Raw genomic sequence first — 13,287 nt, 5'->3', positions numbered from 1 at the left:
GTATGCCTGAATTAAATCACAGTTATTTGACGTGGGAAGAATGAGAGGGAGGGTGTAGGGTGGAAATATCAACCTAAACACAGCGATAAAGATACTGATATTGGCACACACACAAACACAAACACACTGTAGAAGCATACTTTGTCTGAGCCGAACTCTCTTCCTCTGAAACAGTAGCACCATGGTGCAAGAGATCTATGCATTCAAACAGGGACATGGGGAGAGCCACCTTCAGACAGATGCAAACTCCCTCAATACGCCTGGTTAGCTCAACCAGAACCCCTCGCCAGTCTCCACCAAAGCCAAAATAATTCAATTCTTTAAAGAATTCCCCACACAACGAAGGCCCCCTTTTCAATACAAATGCTAATGCAAAGCGATGAAACGCGAATGCTAACAACAAATCCACTGCCTCAATGATAACAACAACAGGATGATTGGGACGCTGGCTTAGCATCATTAGCGTGCACCCAGAGGGATTTGCCTTTCGACTGGGGAGTTAGAGGGAGGAGGACCGGGTTGGAGTCAAACAAACAGACAAGGAGCTTCCTGGAAAGAGCGTTTTTGAGAGGCAAGTGACAGTTGGCTTGCTTCGAAATTATGGACACCCCTACCAAGAACAACAAATAGGGCATTGAGCTTTGGACTGCTTGGTAAAGGCAGAGAGGAAAGGAGAGCAGCTGGTGAAAGGCACGCCAAGCTGTGGGCTCCTCCTCTGAAGGTGGAGGGTTGAGAGTGGATATTGAGATGATAAAGGGATATTCAGATGAGGGGCAGTGTTATCATACTAATTGGCTGTTAGCACGCCTGGTCTTTGTGTCGTACTGTGTTAGAGGGCAGAAGGGCTTGACCGGGGAGGAATGATAGTACCAATCAAATGGAGGGCGTTTTGGGAAGAGATGCTCTCTGGCTCACAGGGGAAACCTCAGATGGCATGCACATGCATACACACACGCGCTGACACACACACACACTGAGGCCAAGAAACACTCTTTCTCCTCACTGGGTGTCTTTCAGAAAGTGTCTGATTGGTTTTGTCGGCCGCGACCGCTATTGTTTTCTCCTTTTTGCCCTCCGCCATCTGCTCTGTAACACCAATGTGAGTCCAACAACATGGCACCGTGTGGCACGACATGGCATAGCGGGGTAGGGTACGGCATAGCTTGGCGTGGTACACCATAGTTTGGTGTGGTTGGTTCAGGGTTACACAAGCCTAGTGTGTGTGTGTGTGTGTGTGTGTGTGTGTGTGTGTGTGTGTGTGTGTGTGTGTGTGTGTGTGTGTGTGTGTGTGTGTGTGTGTGTGTGTGTGTGTGTGTGTGTGAGTGAGTTTGGATCATTGTGCCAAACCACATGGCACAGCACGATGGCAAGCTGCCCTCTATTCCTCCTGCCCGCAGGCGGTGGACTAGTGATCTAATTCATACACACACACACACTCACAGAGGACGCACACACACACACACACACACACACACACACACACACACACACACACACACACACACACACACACACACACACACACACACACACACACACACACACACACACACACACACACACACACACACACACACACACACACACACTGTACTGGCATGTGACGGTGCTAAAGCCTGAACGGTAATCAGGTACTGGGGTCTCAGGGTGGCACTGATCTACCCCAGACCAGACCACCATGACCTGCCTTCATCTGCGGGACTGGTGCCAGCTAGGAACTTCTCTGTCCCTACCTTTGGTTTACCAGGGCAGGTTAACTGAGAACATATTCTCTTTTACAACCTGCCCAAATAGTGAGCAAATGTTCCTGGGGTTATTGTGTCTAATTCATTATTTTTTAAACAATGGCAGCTGAAGACATTGAAAACTCTGACTTTCTAATCGAACACAGGCAATGGTGGATTTATGGATGGGCTAGCTTACCTCATGCTAACCGAGTGCTGCAGTGTGTACCTGAGTTATCTATCATAATTGGCTTTTAAACTAATGTAAACCCACTAACGGGATAGCTAGCTTGTGACATCCCAGGGAACATGACTCTCCACCATGCCGTTACCTGGCTATAGAAATGAGACGGGGAATGAAGCAGCTGTACCTGCCATGTTACATGTGTGGTTGTAAACCCCTCGTTGGCGCTGGCACATGGTTCATGGTTTCTCTAGTATGCAGTGGTTCCCAAACTGTGGGGGCGAGGGGTCGGCAGCAGGGGAACTCAGTCCGGCATTCAACTTACTCTTGAAAGTTGTAATAGTAGAATGCACAAGGTGTAATTTTGAAATTGGGTAATGCATCATCAGTTTTCCTCTTGTCAAACCAGTCATTGCATACCTTAGAGAGCTATAATGTGTCAGAAATGTCCAGATCAACTAGCCCATGTCAGCTAGGTTTTTAGACCATACATTCTGTTGTAATGTTTGATTCAGTCAAATATCACATGAATGCACATTAGACATGGCAAAATGTATAGAATTGCACAGAAAGGAGCTTTAAAACTGTAAAATGTTCTCTGCACCCCATGACTAAATGTGTAGAATTGCAGGAAATATGCTCTAAAATTGCAAAATTGTATCTCCGCCAACAACAGGGGTGTGAACAGTTTCTGTTATGAACACTGCGTGTTATGAACAGTGCGTGTTATGAACAGTGCTTGTGTCCATAGAAATAGATGTTGGGCTCAGGATGTTCACAAATACTGGTAGACCTGAGTCTGGGAACCCCTGCAGTATGGTACGGTTTCCCTATTATGTAACATGGTAATGGTATTCCATAATGTAACATGGTAATGGTATTCCATAATGTAACATGGTAATGGTATTCCATAATGTAACATGGTAATGGTATTCCATAATGTAACATGGTAATGGTATTCCAGTACGTAACAGGGTAATGGTATTCCAGTATGTAACATGGTAATGGTATTCCATTATGTAACATGGTAATGGTATTCCAGTATGTAACATGGTAATGGTATTCCATTATGTAACATGGTAATGGTATTCCATTATGTAACATGGTAATGGTATTCCATTATGTAACATGGTAATGGTATTCCAGTACGTAACAGGGTAATGGTATTCCAGTACGTAACATGGTAATGGTATTCCAGTATGTAACATGGTAAAGGTATTCCAGTATGTAACATGGTAATGGTATTCCAGTATGTAACATGGTAATGGTATTCCAGTATGTAACGTGGTAATGGTATTCCAGTATGTAACATGGTAATATTATTCCTGTATGTAACATGGTAATGGTATTCCAGTATGTAACATGGTAAAGGTATTCCAGTATGTAACATGGTAATGGTATTCCAGTATGTAACATGGTAATGGTATTCCATTACGTAACATGGTAATATAAATCCATTATGTAACATGGTAATGGTATTCCAGTATGTAACATGGTAATGGTATTCCAGTATGTAACATGGTAATGGTATTCCATTATGTAACATGGTAATGGTATTCCATTATGTAACATGGTAATGGTATTCCATGATGTAACATGGTAATGGTATTCCAGTATGTAACATGGTAATGGTATTCCAGTATGTAACATGGTAATATTATTCCTGTATGTAACATGGTAATGGTATTCCAGTATGTAACATGGTAATGGTATTCCAGTATGTAACATGTTAATGGTATTCCATTATGTAACATGGTAATGGTATTCCATTATGTAACATGGTAATGGTATTCCATTATGTAACATGGTAATGGTATTCCAGTATGTAACATGGTAAAGGTATTCCATTATGTAACATGGTAAAGGTATTCCATTATGTAACATGGTAATGGTATTCCAGTATGTAACATGGTAATGGTATTCCAGTATGTAACATGGTAATGGTATTCCAGTATGTAACATGGTAATGGTATTCCATTATGTAACATGGTAATGGTATTCCATTATGTAACATGGTAATGGTATTCCAGTATGTAACATGGTAATGGTATTCCATTATGTAACATGGTAATGGTATTCCAGTATGTAACATGGTAAAGGTATTCCATTATGTAACATGGTAATGGTATTCCAGTATGTAACATGGTAATGGTATTCCAGTATGTAACATGGTAATGGTATTCCATTATGTAACATGGTAATGGTATTCCGTTATGTAACATGGCAATGGTATTCCAGTATGTAACATGGTAATGGTATTCTGTTATGTAACATGGTAATGGTATTCCAGTATGTAACATGGTAATGGTATTCCAGTATGTAACATGGTAATGGTATTCCAGTATGTAACATGGTAATGGTATTCCAGTATGTAACATGGTAATGGTATTCCAGTACGTAACATGGTAATGGTATTCCAGTACGTAACATCGTAATGGTATTCCAGTATGTAACATGGTAATGGTATTCCATTACGTAACATGGTAATGGTATTCCAGTATGTAACATGGTAATGGTATTCCAGTTTGTAACATGGTAATGGTATTCCATTACGTAACATGGTAATGGTATTCCAGTATGTTACATGGGTATGTTATGGTTTCCCTGTATGGTTGGTTTAGTGTAAAGCCTTTAGTTGATGTGGTGGCAGAGACTGGTGTGGGCATTCTGGTAAAACCCTGATGGGGGGGAAATGAAACCAACCCCTTGCCCTTGGAGTGGGCATGACAACACAGATACAAACAGAGCCCGGGGTTGAGATGGACAGGGAGGTTGAGTGTGTGTGTGTGTGTGTGTGTGTGTGTGTGTGTGTGTGTGTGTGTGTGTGTGTGTGTGTGTGTGTGTGTGTGTGTGTGTGTGTGTGTGTGTGTGTGTGTGAGTGTGTGTGTGTGTGTGTGTCTCTGTGTGCCACCACTGGGGAGGCCTTGCCTTGGTCACGCTCTGGTGCACCCACACACGTCAGCGCTGGTGGATACATTACTGGCCAGGACCACAGCAACACACAGTGTGTGTGTGTGTGTGTGTGTGCAGGCTCGATTCCCACAGGCTCCATGTGGCTACTGATAGCAAAAGCAGTACACTGCCTTCCCCTGGTGACAAGTAAATATGTGCTTCTGTTAAATGCATGTCAATGTGTGTGTGTGTGTGTGTGTGTGTGTGTGTGTGTGTGTGTGTGTGTGTGTGTGTGTGTGTGTGTGTGTGTGTGTGTGTGTGTGATATTCTCAAGGGTCCACGGTTGAGCGGTGTGTGGCTGTGAGTGTTTGCAAGCATGTGTGTGTGTTGGTGTGTGTGTGTTTGTATGTGTGAGCTAGGAGTGTTGTGAGTCTGTGACCTGTTTGTGTGAGTGTGCAAATGTGACCAGCAAGATATGAATGTGAGCGTGTGTGTGAGTGTATCTGTGATCTACTCACTGATGCAGGGGGCCACAGGTGAGCGGCTCTGTTGGTAGCCCTTTGCACAGCGGTTGCAGGTGATGCCCGTCACGCCGTCCTTACAGGGGCACTGGCCCGTCGTCTGGTTACACGTCTTACCTGCCGCACCCACCGGGTGGCAGTCACAGGCTGGAGAGAGGGAGGGAGGGAGGGAGGGAGAGGGGGAGGAGGTGAGAGAGGGACAGAAAGAGACAGAGAGAGCGAGACAGAGAGCGAGAGAGAAAGCGAGAGCAAGGGACAGACAGACAGAGAGAAACAGAGAAAGACAGACAAAGACAGAGAGAGAGACAGAGAGAGCGATAGAGAGAGCGGGAGTGACAGCGAGGGACAGACAAAGAGAGAGAGAGAGACAGACAGAGACAGAGAGAGAGAGAGCGCGAGAGAGAGTGAGCGGGAGACAGAGAGAAAGAGAGAGAGAGTTTCAGAGAAAGACAGAGAGAGAGCGAGAGAAAGCGAGACAGACCGAGAGAGAGAGAGAGCGAGAGAGAGGGAGCGGGAGACAGAGAGAGAGTTCCAGAGAAAGAGCGCGAGAGTGAGAGAAAGCGAGACAGACAGAGAGAGAGAGCGAGAGAGAGAGAGAGAGAGAGCGAGGAGATGGTTAGATGTGGCCATTTGAGAAACATTTAATTCGCCTAAGTCGTTCATCATACATATTCAGTGTCACTTTCAAGGTTTATTTGTGACTCGACTCAAATCAGATGGCATTTTGAACCCTCTTATGAATAGGCTCTGTAGCACAACACATCCTTGTTAATCATCATCTGCCATTGAAGTATCCAACTGTATTCCAGATGCAACAGGACTGAGTGTTCCTTTAGTCTATTTCCTCTATCCTTCACACTCCAGGTCTGGGATTCCTTCTGCTCAATTGGGCTACCCTGCTACTGTCTCCTCCAGGTTTAGGGACCTGGCACTGCCTGGCAAAGATGTGTGTGTGCATATGTGTGTGTGTTTGTGTGTGTTGACAGGGAAGAAAAGCCTCCATTTGTCCGGTCTCTTAGGTGCTACGCTGGTGCCTGTTTGTGTGTGACACCCACTCTGCCGTTTCATCACTTCCCAAAAATCTGCCTGGCGCCCGCTGCGTGCCATCGGCAACACGCCACCCAGAGAGAGTCCCCGTTCCCCAGGTCTTTTATGTGCTGTTATGGTATGCGCCGTCTGTCCGAACGCACCTTGAGCAATACGGGTCTTCTTCTGTTTAAAGAGCTGCTGGGATACAAGACCCGGCCTGTTGGTCAGCTCCTCTCTTACAAGAGCTCTTTACAAGGTGACAGAGAGGAGAGGAGAGGAGAGGAGAGGGAGAGGAGAGGAGAGGAGAGGAGAGGAGAGGAGAGGGAGAGGAGAGGAGAGGAGAGGAGAGGAGAGGAGAGGAGAGGAGAGGAGTGAGAAGAAGAAGAGGAAGAAGAGAGAAAGACATGCAGAGGGGAAGAACAGTGAAAGGGAGAGAGAGAGGGCTAACATGTTCCAAACTTTGCCTCTGGTGTGCTCATCAGCATAAACAAGACTAAATCTCCCTCACCTCACCTTGGCTCAACCCGGCTCAACAAGGAAAACAGACATGTCTTCCTTGGGAAGCCGCACACAGACAAACACACTTATCAAACGTAGAAGATAAACCTCTCCATCCGCACGCTATCAAGTATCACTATTACACGTTACACTGATCAATCTGAGACTATCTTGACACATAAAAACGCACAACTTTAATATCCCCGTAACATTTTACTTTAAAGGGTGTGATTGAACCCTTTGTCTTGGCTTGGAACTGCAGCTCCTCTGTCCAGAGAATAAAAAACAATGCTTTTGGAAAAATTCAACAACAAAAAAAACTCTGCCCCCTCGATTCAATGCTAACATTTAGCATTTTATCTTGTCGATCAGTTCTGGCATAAATAATTGCATTTGGCCAAAAACAACTGGCCCCAAAAAAAGTGCCGACGGGGGAGGACGCCTCCTTCCCTCTACTTTGGGCTTAATTAGGTAGAAAACAAGCTCGCCAAGTTGCAAAATTGCAAAAGCAAACTGCATTACTTAAGTGTAATGTGATAGCTGGTAATTGTCCTCCTGCTTTTATAAAAACAACAAGAAAGGGCGAAACGAGCCTTTGGGGAAAACCCAGTAACCCAACAGTCTCTGATAGGGCTTGCCAAGGAATGGCAGCTGCTAACATGAGGAGTTTTCTTCAGGGCCTTGCTGTGTTGTTCCCTCAGTGTGTGTGAACATGTTTATTTGTGCTGATCATTTTGCCATCACAACTGAGGAGTAAGGACTCTACCACCTGTTGATTTGGGAGGGGTGTGGTGAGGTGGAGGGAGTCTGGACCATGAGAATTAGGAGTGTGGGGGGGGGGGGGGGGGGGGTTAGTGCTTTGATCTTCAGATGCACATGTGGCTGTTCCGTCCGGGTGTCCGGCTGGGGTGTCAAAGTGTGCACGCTCGTTTGAAGCTTGCGCTCGCTTCGTAAATCTGATGGCTCGCGTTGCATGTAAAATCTCCACCACCTGACCCAGCTTCAAACTCACAGAAGGCTTTGATTGGTCGTTGGTTGGCAGTGTTGGTAATATATTAGTAATATACGTTTGCATTGAGTGGGTTGGCGCACAGGGAGGTTGAAAGTCAAATGTGTGTCCGGTCTTCTGGTATGACTTAGTTCCTGTTTCGCTCCATGTCTACCATGTGACTTCTCTCCTGCCAAAATGTCCTTCTCTCCTGCTCTTGTTCCTGTGCCCAGGTGCAGCACGGACGGGGCCGCGGCTCCATTTGGAATTTCTGGCATTCCTGGGATTGGCGCCCCTTTATTCAGTATGTGTTAATAAAACACAGCTGATGAGTCCACTAAAAACCCACAGTTGGAGTCCAGAGACATAGGTTGTAGAACAACACAAACGTCTCTGATTTCATAACACAGCACTACTCTATGCACAATAGCGATATAGAAAGCAATGCTCTTCACTCCAAACAGAGAGACTAGAATAATCTGGTTGTTTATAAAAAGAAATATAGCAAATCATGTAGAAACTGGTTTGCTGTACTAAATGGGGGGACAGAAGTGTAAACTTCCCGTCATTTGATCTGTCTGGTAAAGTCTGTGCCAGTCTGGATGATACCTGCATGCCTAGACTTGTGGGACGGCAACAAACAATCATTTCTGAACCAATCCATTGTTTCGCTGATTGTCTAATAACAAAGGCAACTGATACCAAACGTTGTGTTACTAACACAGAAACAAATAAAGGAGATGTCAGAATATGGCCATCTTATATTGGTACAACCAAAACATATTTATCTGCTTGTTTATGAGTTGAACATAATACCTCATTAAAAGTAAAATATGTTGTTATAATGCAAATACATGTTCATTCAATCCATGTAACCGCTTTAAAATGGGATGAAAGTCCTCTGTACATCTACTGTTATTTATTGTGTTAAAAGTCTGTTAAGCTCAGAAAAACAACAGATGAGTGCCAGGATGGTGTCCCCTCCCCCAGCCACTCTCCTCCGTCCTCACACCGTCTTTCTGAAGTTTTACGCGCAGGGGCTTGGGCTAGTTAAAAAGCTGTAAAAATGTCCTCAGATGTTGATGACTATTTAAGCCTGTGTGACTGAAGGTGTGACAGACAGACACCGCCTTGGGACTTGTAGTCTTTGGACAGCAGGCGTTTGCTCACTCTTGAACTCTGAATAGATCAATGGCGCTCAGTGTGTGTGTGTGTGTGTGTGTGTGTGTGTGTGTGTGTGTGTGTGTGTGTGTGTGTGTGTGTGTGTGTGTGTGTGTGTGTGTGTGTGTGTGTGTGTGTGGTGTGTGTGTGTGCGCGTGTGTGCAGACAGTGTGTGTGTGTGTGTGTGTGTGTGTGTGTGTGTGTGTGTGTGTGTGTGAGTGTTTTAACAAACCATGTGAGTGCGTGTGAGTAACTGAGTAAACGGTCCTTTCAAAAGGGGTCCAAGTATTTCACCTTTTCTAATTGGGCGGTTTGCTCTGTAGACATCTGGCCGATACTGGCATGAACGTTTCGGTTTTGGAATGATTTATCTTGGATTTCCTAATTCCCTTGTTTCTACCAAGTTATTCTATAAGAAATGATTCGCATATGGCCCACTTCAGAAGCTACTTGGAGGACAAATCTTAAATACATTCAGTATAAAGTATATTTGAGGCTTTTTGTTGGCAAGGACTGCTGACATATTCTACGGCCTAAATGTAAATTCCTTTCTTTGACATGAATTCTAGTCGATATAGATGCCAAGACTAGGACATGTTTGGAGACACATAAAGCTCTGACATTGAAGACCTCGTAGGCAAGACTGGTTACACCCGCGCTGGTTATGGCATGCATGTTTCTTTAATTTGCCGGCTGTTATGCACGTAGCAGCGTAAATCCACGGATGGAGAGTGGCAGAGGCCGCTGCCCAGGCCTGCAGGAGCTTGGGACACCCCGAGAGGCACTCGGGGCTGGGGCAGAAGGCCGAGGGCACTGGGGGTGGAGGGGGGTTGGGACATGGGTGTGTTTGTGTGTGTGTGTGTGTTACCTAAGCACAAGGGTGTAACTGGGAACAGATGGGAGTGACGCTGCCACTTGACCCATCCATCAGAGTCTGGCCTGTCCATTAAACTGGCAATCCTTGTAGACTGTGTGTTGGACACGCACTCATGCACGCGTACATACACCCACACCCACACACACACACACACGTGCGCACACACACAGCAGGTCTGACATGGACACTCGTCCACAGAGGAGGTCTGATTGGAAGCAGACATTCCACCCCCCACCCCCCCAACCCTCCAGACCTAACCGCCCATTCCTTAGTCCCATTCAAAAAACACCTGTATTTTATTGCCGTTACTCCATTTCAGACGTGACACCGACCATTTTTGATCCCTGACCCTTCTCCTGGCCCTGTCACAAGAGGAAAAATATATAAAACACTGCGGCAGAAAAAAAAGGTAGAACGAATTGGAGGATTAGAGAGAAGAGATGAGAAGAGAGCATGCTCGGACAGAGAGGGAGAGAAAGTGAGAGAGGAGGAGAGAAAGGGAAAGAGACAGGTTCTAGAAGGGGCTAGGATTGCTCTGATCAATCATGGTGCCAGCCGCCCAGGTTGAGGGCCGTTTCCACGGGAACATTCATTTCCGTCACATCTTGCTATCCGAGAAGAAGGCGATAAAGTTTTTACCGCCACGCGGGTCTGACCCTGAACTGCTCCGCTTTGATAAAAACAGATTGCACAGCCTCCAGGGCCCAAGCACTGCCGCACTCGCAGGCATGGATTGAGTGTGTGTGTGTGTGTGTGTGTGTGTGTGTGTGTGTGTGTGTGTGTGTGTGTGTGTGTGTGAGATGGGTCTTGCAATAGCAACGGGGACATACATTTCGATACAGCTGCTGCCAATATCAACACATCTGTGGGAGTCTTATCTATACATGTGTTACTTGTAATTTGTTAAGGGCAAAAGACTTCTGCTAAAGTCAATTACTGTGTCACATTGCAGGTTGTGCCATGGTCAATTGCTCTGTGAGTGGAATAATAGAATGGGTACTGTTGTACTGTACTACAGTGTGATGAAAAATGATTTAACATGGACAATAGTAACGTGCTGTCCCGTACTTGACTCCTTTTGGTTTAAAAGCTGCTTGGGTTAGCCCTGGAGTGGAAAACTGACCAGGAGTCAAATACGGGAGATTCTCACCATGAAATCGGCAACAAAAGCCCTTCACGGCTATGAGTGTTGGCAGTTCTCATCATCCATGTTGTTTTCAGTTCTCTATAAGCGATCCCTTAACATCTCACACTAACCTACAGAACAGAGAAAGAATGCAGTTTCCCTCTGCTATTGATTTGCATATTTCCCCGAGCAACAAGCGCAGGAAAATTGGGTTGTTCTCCAAAAAAAAGCTCTCGGCGTAAGAACGAGCCAGAAAAATATTCACTGCAAATTCAAAACATTCCACAATTCAAACACCACTTTTTTCACGAGAATTAACTCAATCAGATACTAATTTAATGTGGCTTGTGGTCCAGAGGAATATTTTTTTCTGTGGATTTTTGCAAGAACTGCTTCTGTGACAAATTATTTACTTACAGAGGCATGGTATCAGTTTGGAAGTGAGGATGCCAGCCTAATTCTTAGAATAGCGTTACCATTTCAGTCAATGCTATAGGGTTATATAAAGTACAGTATATATTGCACTTTTTAAAAATAAATAGCAATTTTTTATAATTTTTTTTTTTATGAATCTACTGAATCGACTGAATTGAAAAGGACTATTGACACTACAAACACTATTGTGAAAGATACGCCTATAGAATAAAACCTATTCTCCATACCTTTGCAGGCACGGCGGTGTGTGATGGGCCTGGCCATATCCCGGTAGAAGCCCTCCTTGCAGTAGTGGCAGTGGCGTCCGGCCGTGTTGTGGCGACAGTTCATGCACACGCCTCCGCTCTTCCTCCCCGACAACTTGTACAGCTCCATGTTGAAGCGGCAGCGCCGGGCGTGCAGGTTGCAGTTGCACGCTACGAGGGAGGAATCAGGGAAGGGGAAAAGAGAGGAGGGGAAAGAAAGGTTATACGTCTTGAGCGTTCAGTGAGAATAGGTGCACTTCTTCATAATCAAAACACGTCCGAGGCACTTTCAAACAGGAAAAGTTGAAAAACCTTTGTTAAATTGGCATAGCCACAGTTTGAAAACAAGGCACAACACTATAGGTATAGTGTGGGTATACTTCATACATCAAAATAATTTCCAAAGCACATTTTGAAAACACTCATTCAGACATATGAGCAGTAGATGAAGCATTTACTGTAAGACCTACAGTGTACTTTACCAGTATACCGTGTAGGATGTAGCTTAGTGTCAATACCTTTATGATTCAATCAGAGTAGAGGGTGTGTGCTTCGTGGCTGTTACAGAAGTCATCAATCATGAGGCATATATTTTCAGAGCTCATTTTCCCCATTCCATAATTAATGACTGGACCCGCTCTTGGCACGCTAGTTATTAACAGACCCTTTTAATATCATGAATCACTGATGAGCAGAACTAACCTCTCCCATCTAGTCTAAGACCTCTGTAATCCGATAGAGGAGTAGGAAGGGCCCATGTACTGTAAAGTCTCGAGCTATGTGTCTTATAGCACCACAAGGATTGATCACTGTGGAAACTGTCTGTATGCCAATCAATCACAATATATATTTACATTTAGTCATATGTATTTCATGTATCGGGCGGCAGGTAGCCTAGCGGTTAGAGAGGCGAGCCAGCAACCGGAGGGTTGCCTGTTCAAAACCCGGGTACGACTAGAACATCTGGTGGGAAGTGAGCTGGCAACCAGAGGGTTGCTGGTATCAAATCCTAGATGCCATTCCCTGCCGTGCCCTCGAGCAAGGCACTTAATCCCCCACAAAAACAGCTCCATGGGCGCCCAGTGTGGCAGCCCCCCACACCTCTCCAGAACCTGTATATGTATATGTGTCTTTCGGAGGGGTTCAAATCAAATCTTATTGTATTTGTCACGTGCCCGAATACAATAGGTGTAGACCTTATAGCGAAATGCTTACTTACAGGCTCTAACCAACAGTGCAATTTCTAAGTTAAAAAATATATGTAATAATAAATAAAGGTATTAGCTGAACAATAGGTAAGTAAAGAAATAAAAATAACAGGAAAAAGACAGTGAAAAATAACAGTAGTGAGGATATATACAGTAGCGAGTTTATAACAGTAGCGAGGCTATATACAGGCACTGGTTAGTCGGGCTGATTGAGGTAGAATGTACATGTAGATATGGTTAAAGTGACTGTGTACAGTGAGGGAAAAAAGTATTTGATCCCCTACTGATTTTGTACGTTTGCCCACTGACAAAGATATGATCAGTCTATAATTTTAATGGTAGTTTTATTTGAACAGTGAGAGACAGAATAACAACAAAAAAATCCAGAAAAACGCATGT

General features: G+C 44.8%; 1 protein-coding gene across 3 annotated transcripts in view; it reads right to left on the bottom strand.

The window, feature by feature from the left end:
* Window positions 1–13,287, bottom strand: part of ntn2 (netrin 2) — a 59,619-nt gene that overhangs the window by 9,179 nt on the left and 37,153 nt on the right. For all 3 annotated transcript variants that reach the window (XM_014158868.3, XM_014158869.3, XM_014158867.3), the window contains exons 3-4: window positions 11,663–11,851; window positions 5,319–5,468 (exon numbers count right to left, since the gene is read on the bottom strand). In XM_014158868.3, coding sequence (XP_014014343.1) covers window positions 5,319–5,468; window positions 11,663–11,851 — 339 coding nt within the window. The remainder of the gene's footprint in view (window positions 1–5,318; window positions 5,469–11,662; window positions 11,852–13,287) is intronic.

This window comes from Salmo salar, chromosome 19 (genome assembly GCF_965601325.2).
Source record: "Salmo salar chromosome 19, fSalSal1, whole genome shotgun sequence".
In the NCBI taxonomy this organism is placed as follows: domain Eukaryota; kingdom Metazoa; phylum Chordata; class Actinopteri; order Salmoniformes; family Salmonidae; genus Salmo; species Salmo salar.
The sequence above is the reverse complement of the archived record's forward strand: the minus strand, read 5'-3'. Positions and strand labels throughout refer to the sequence as shown.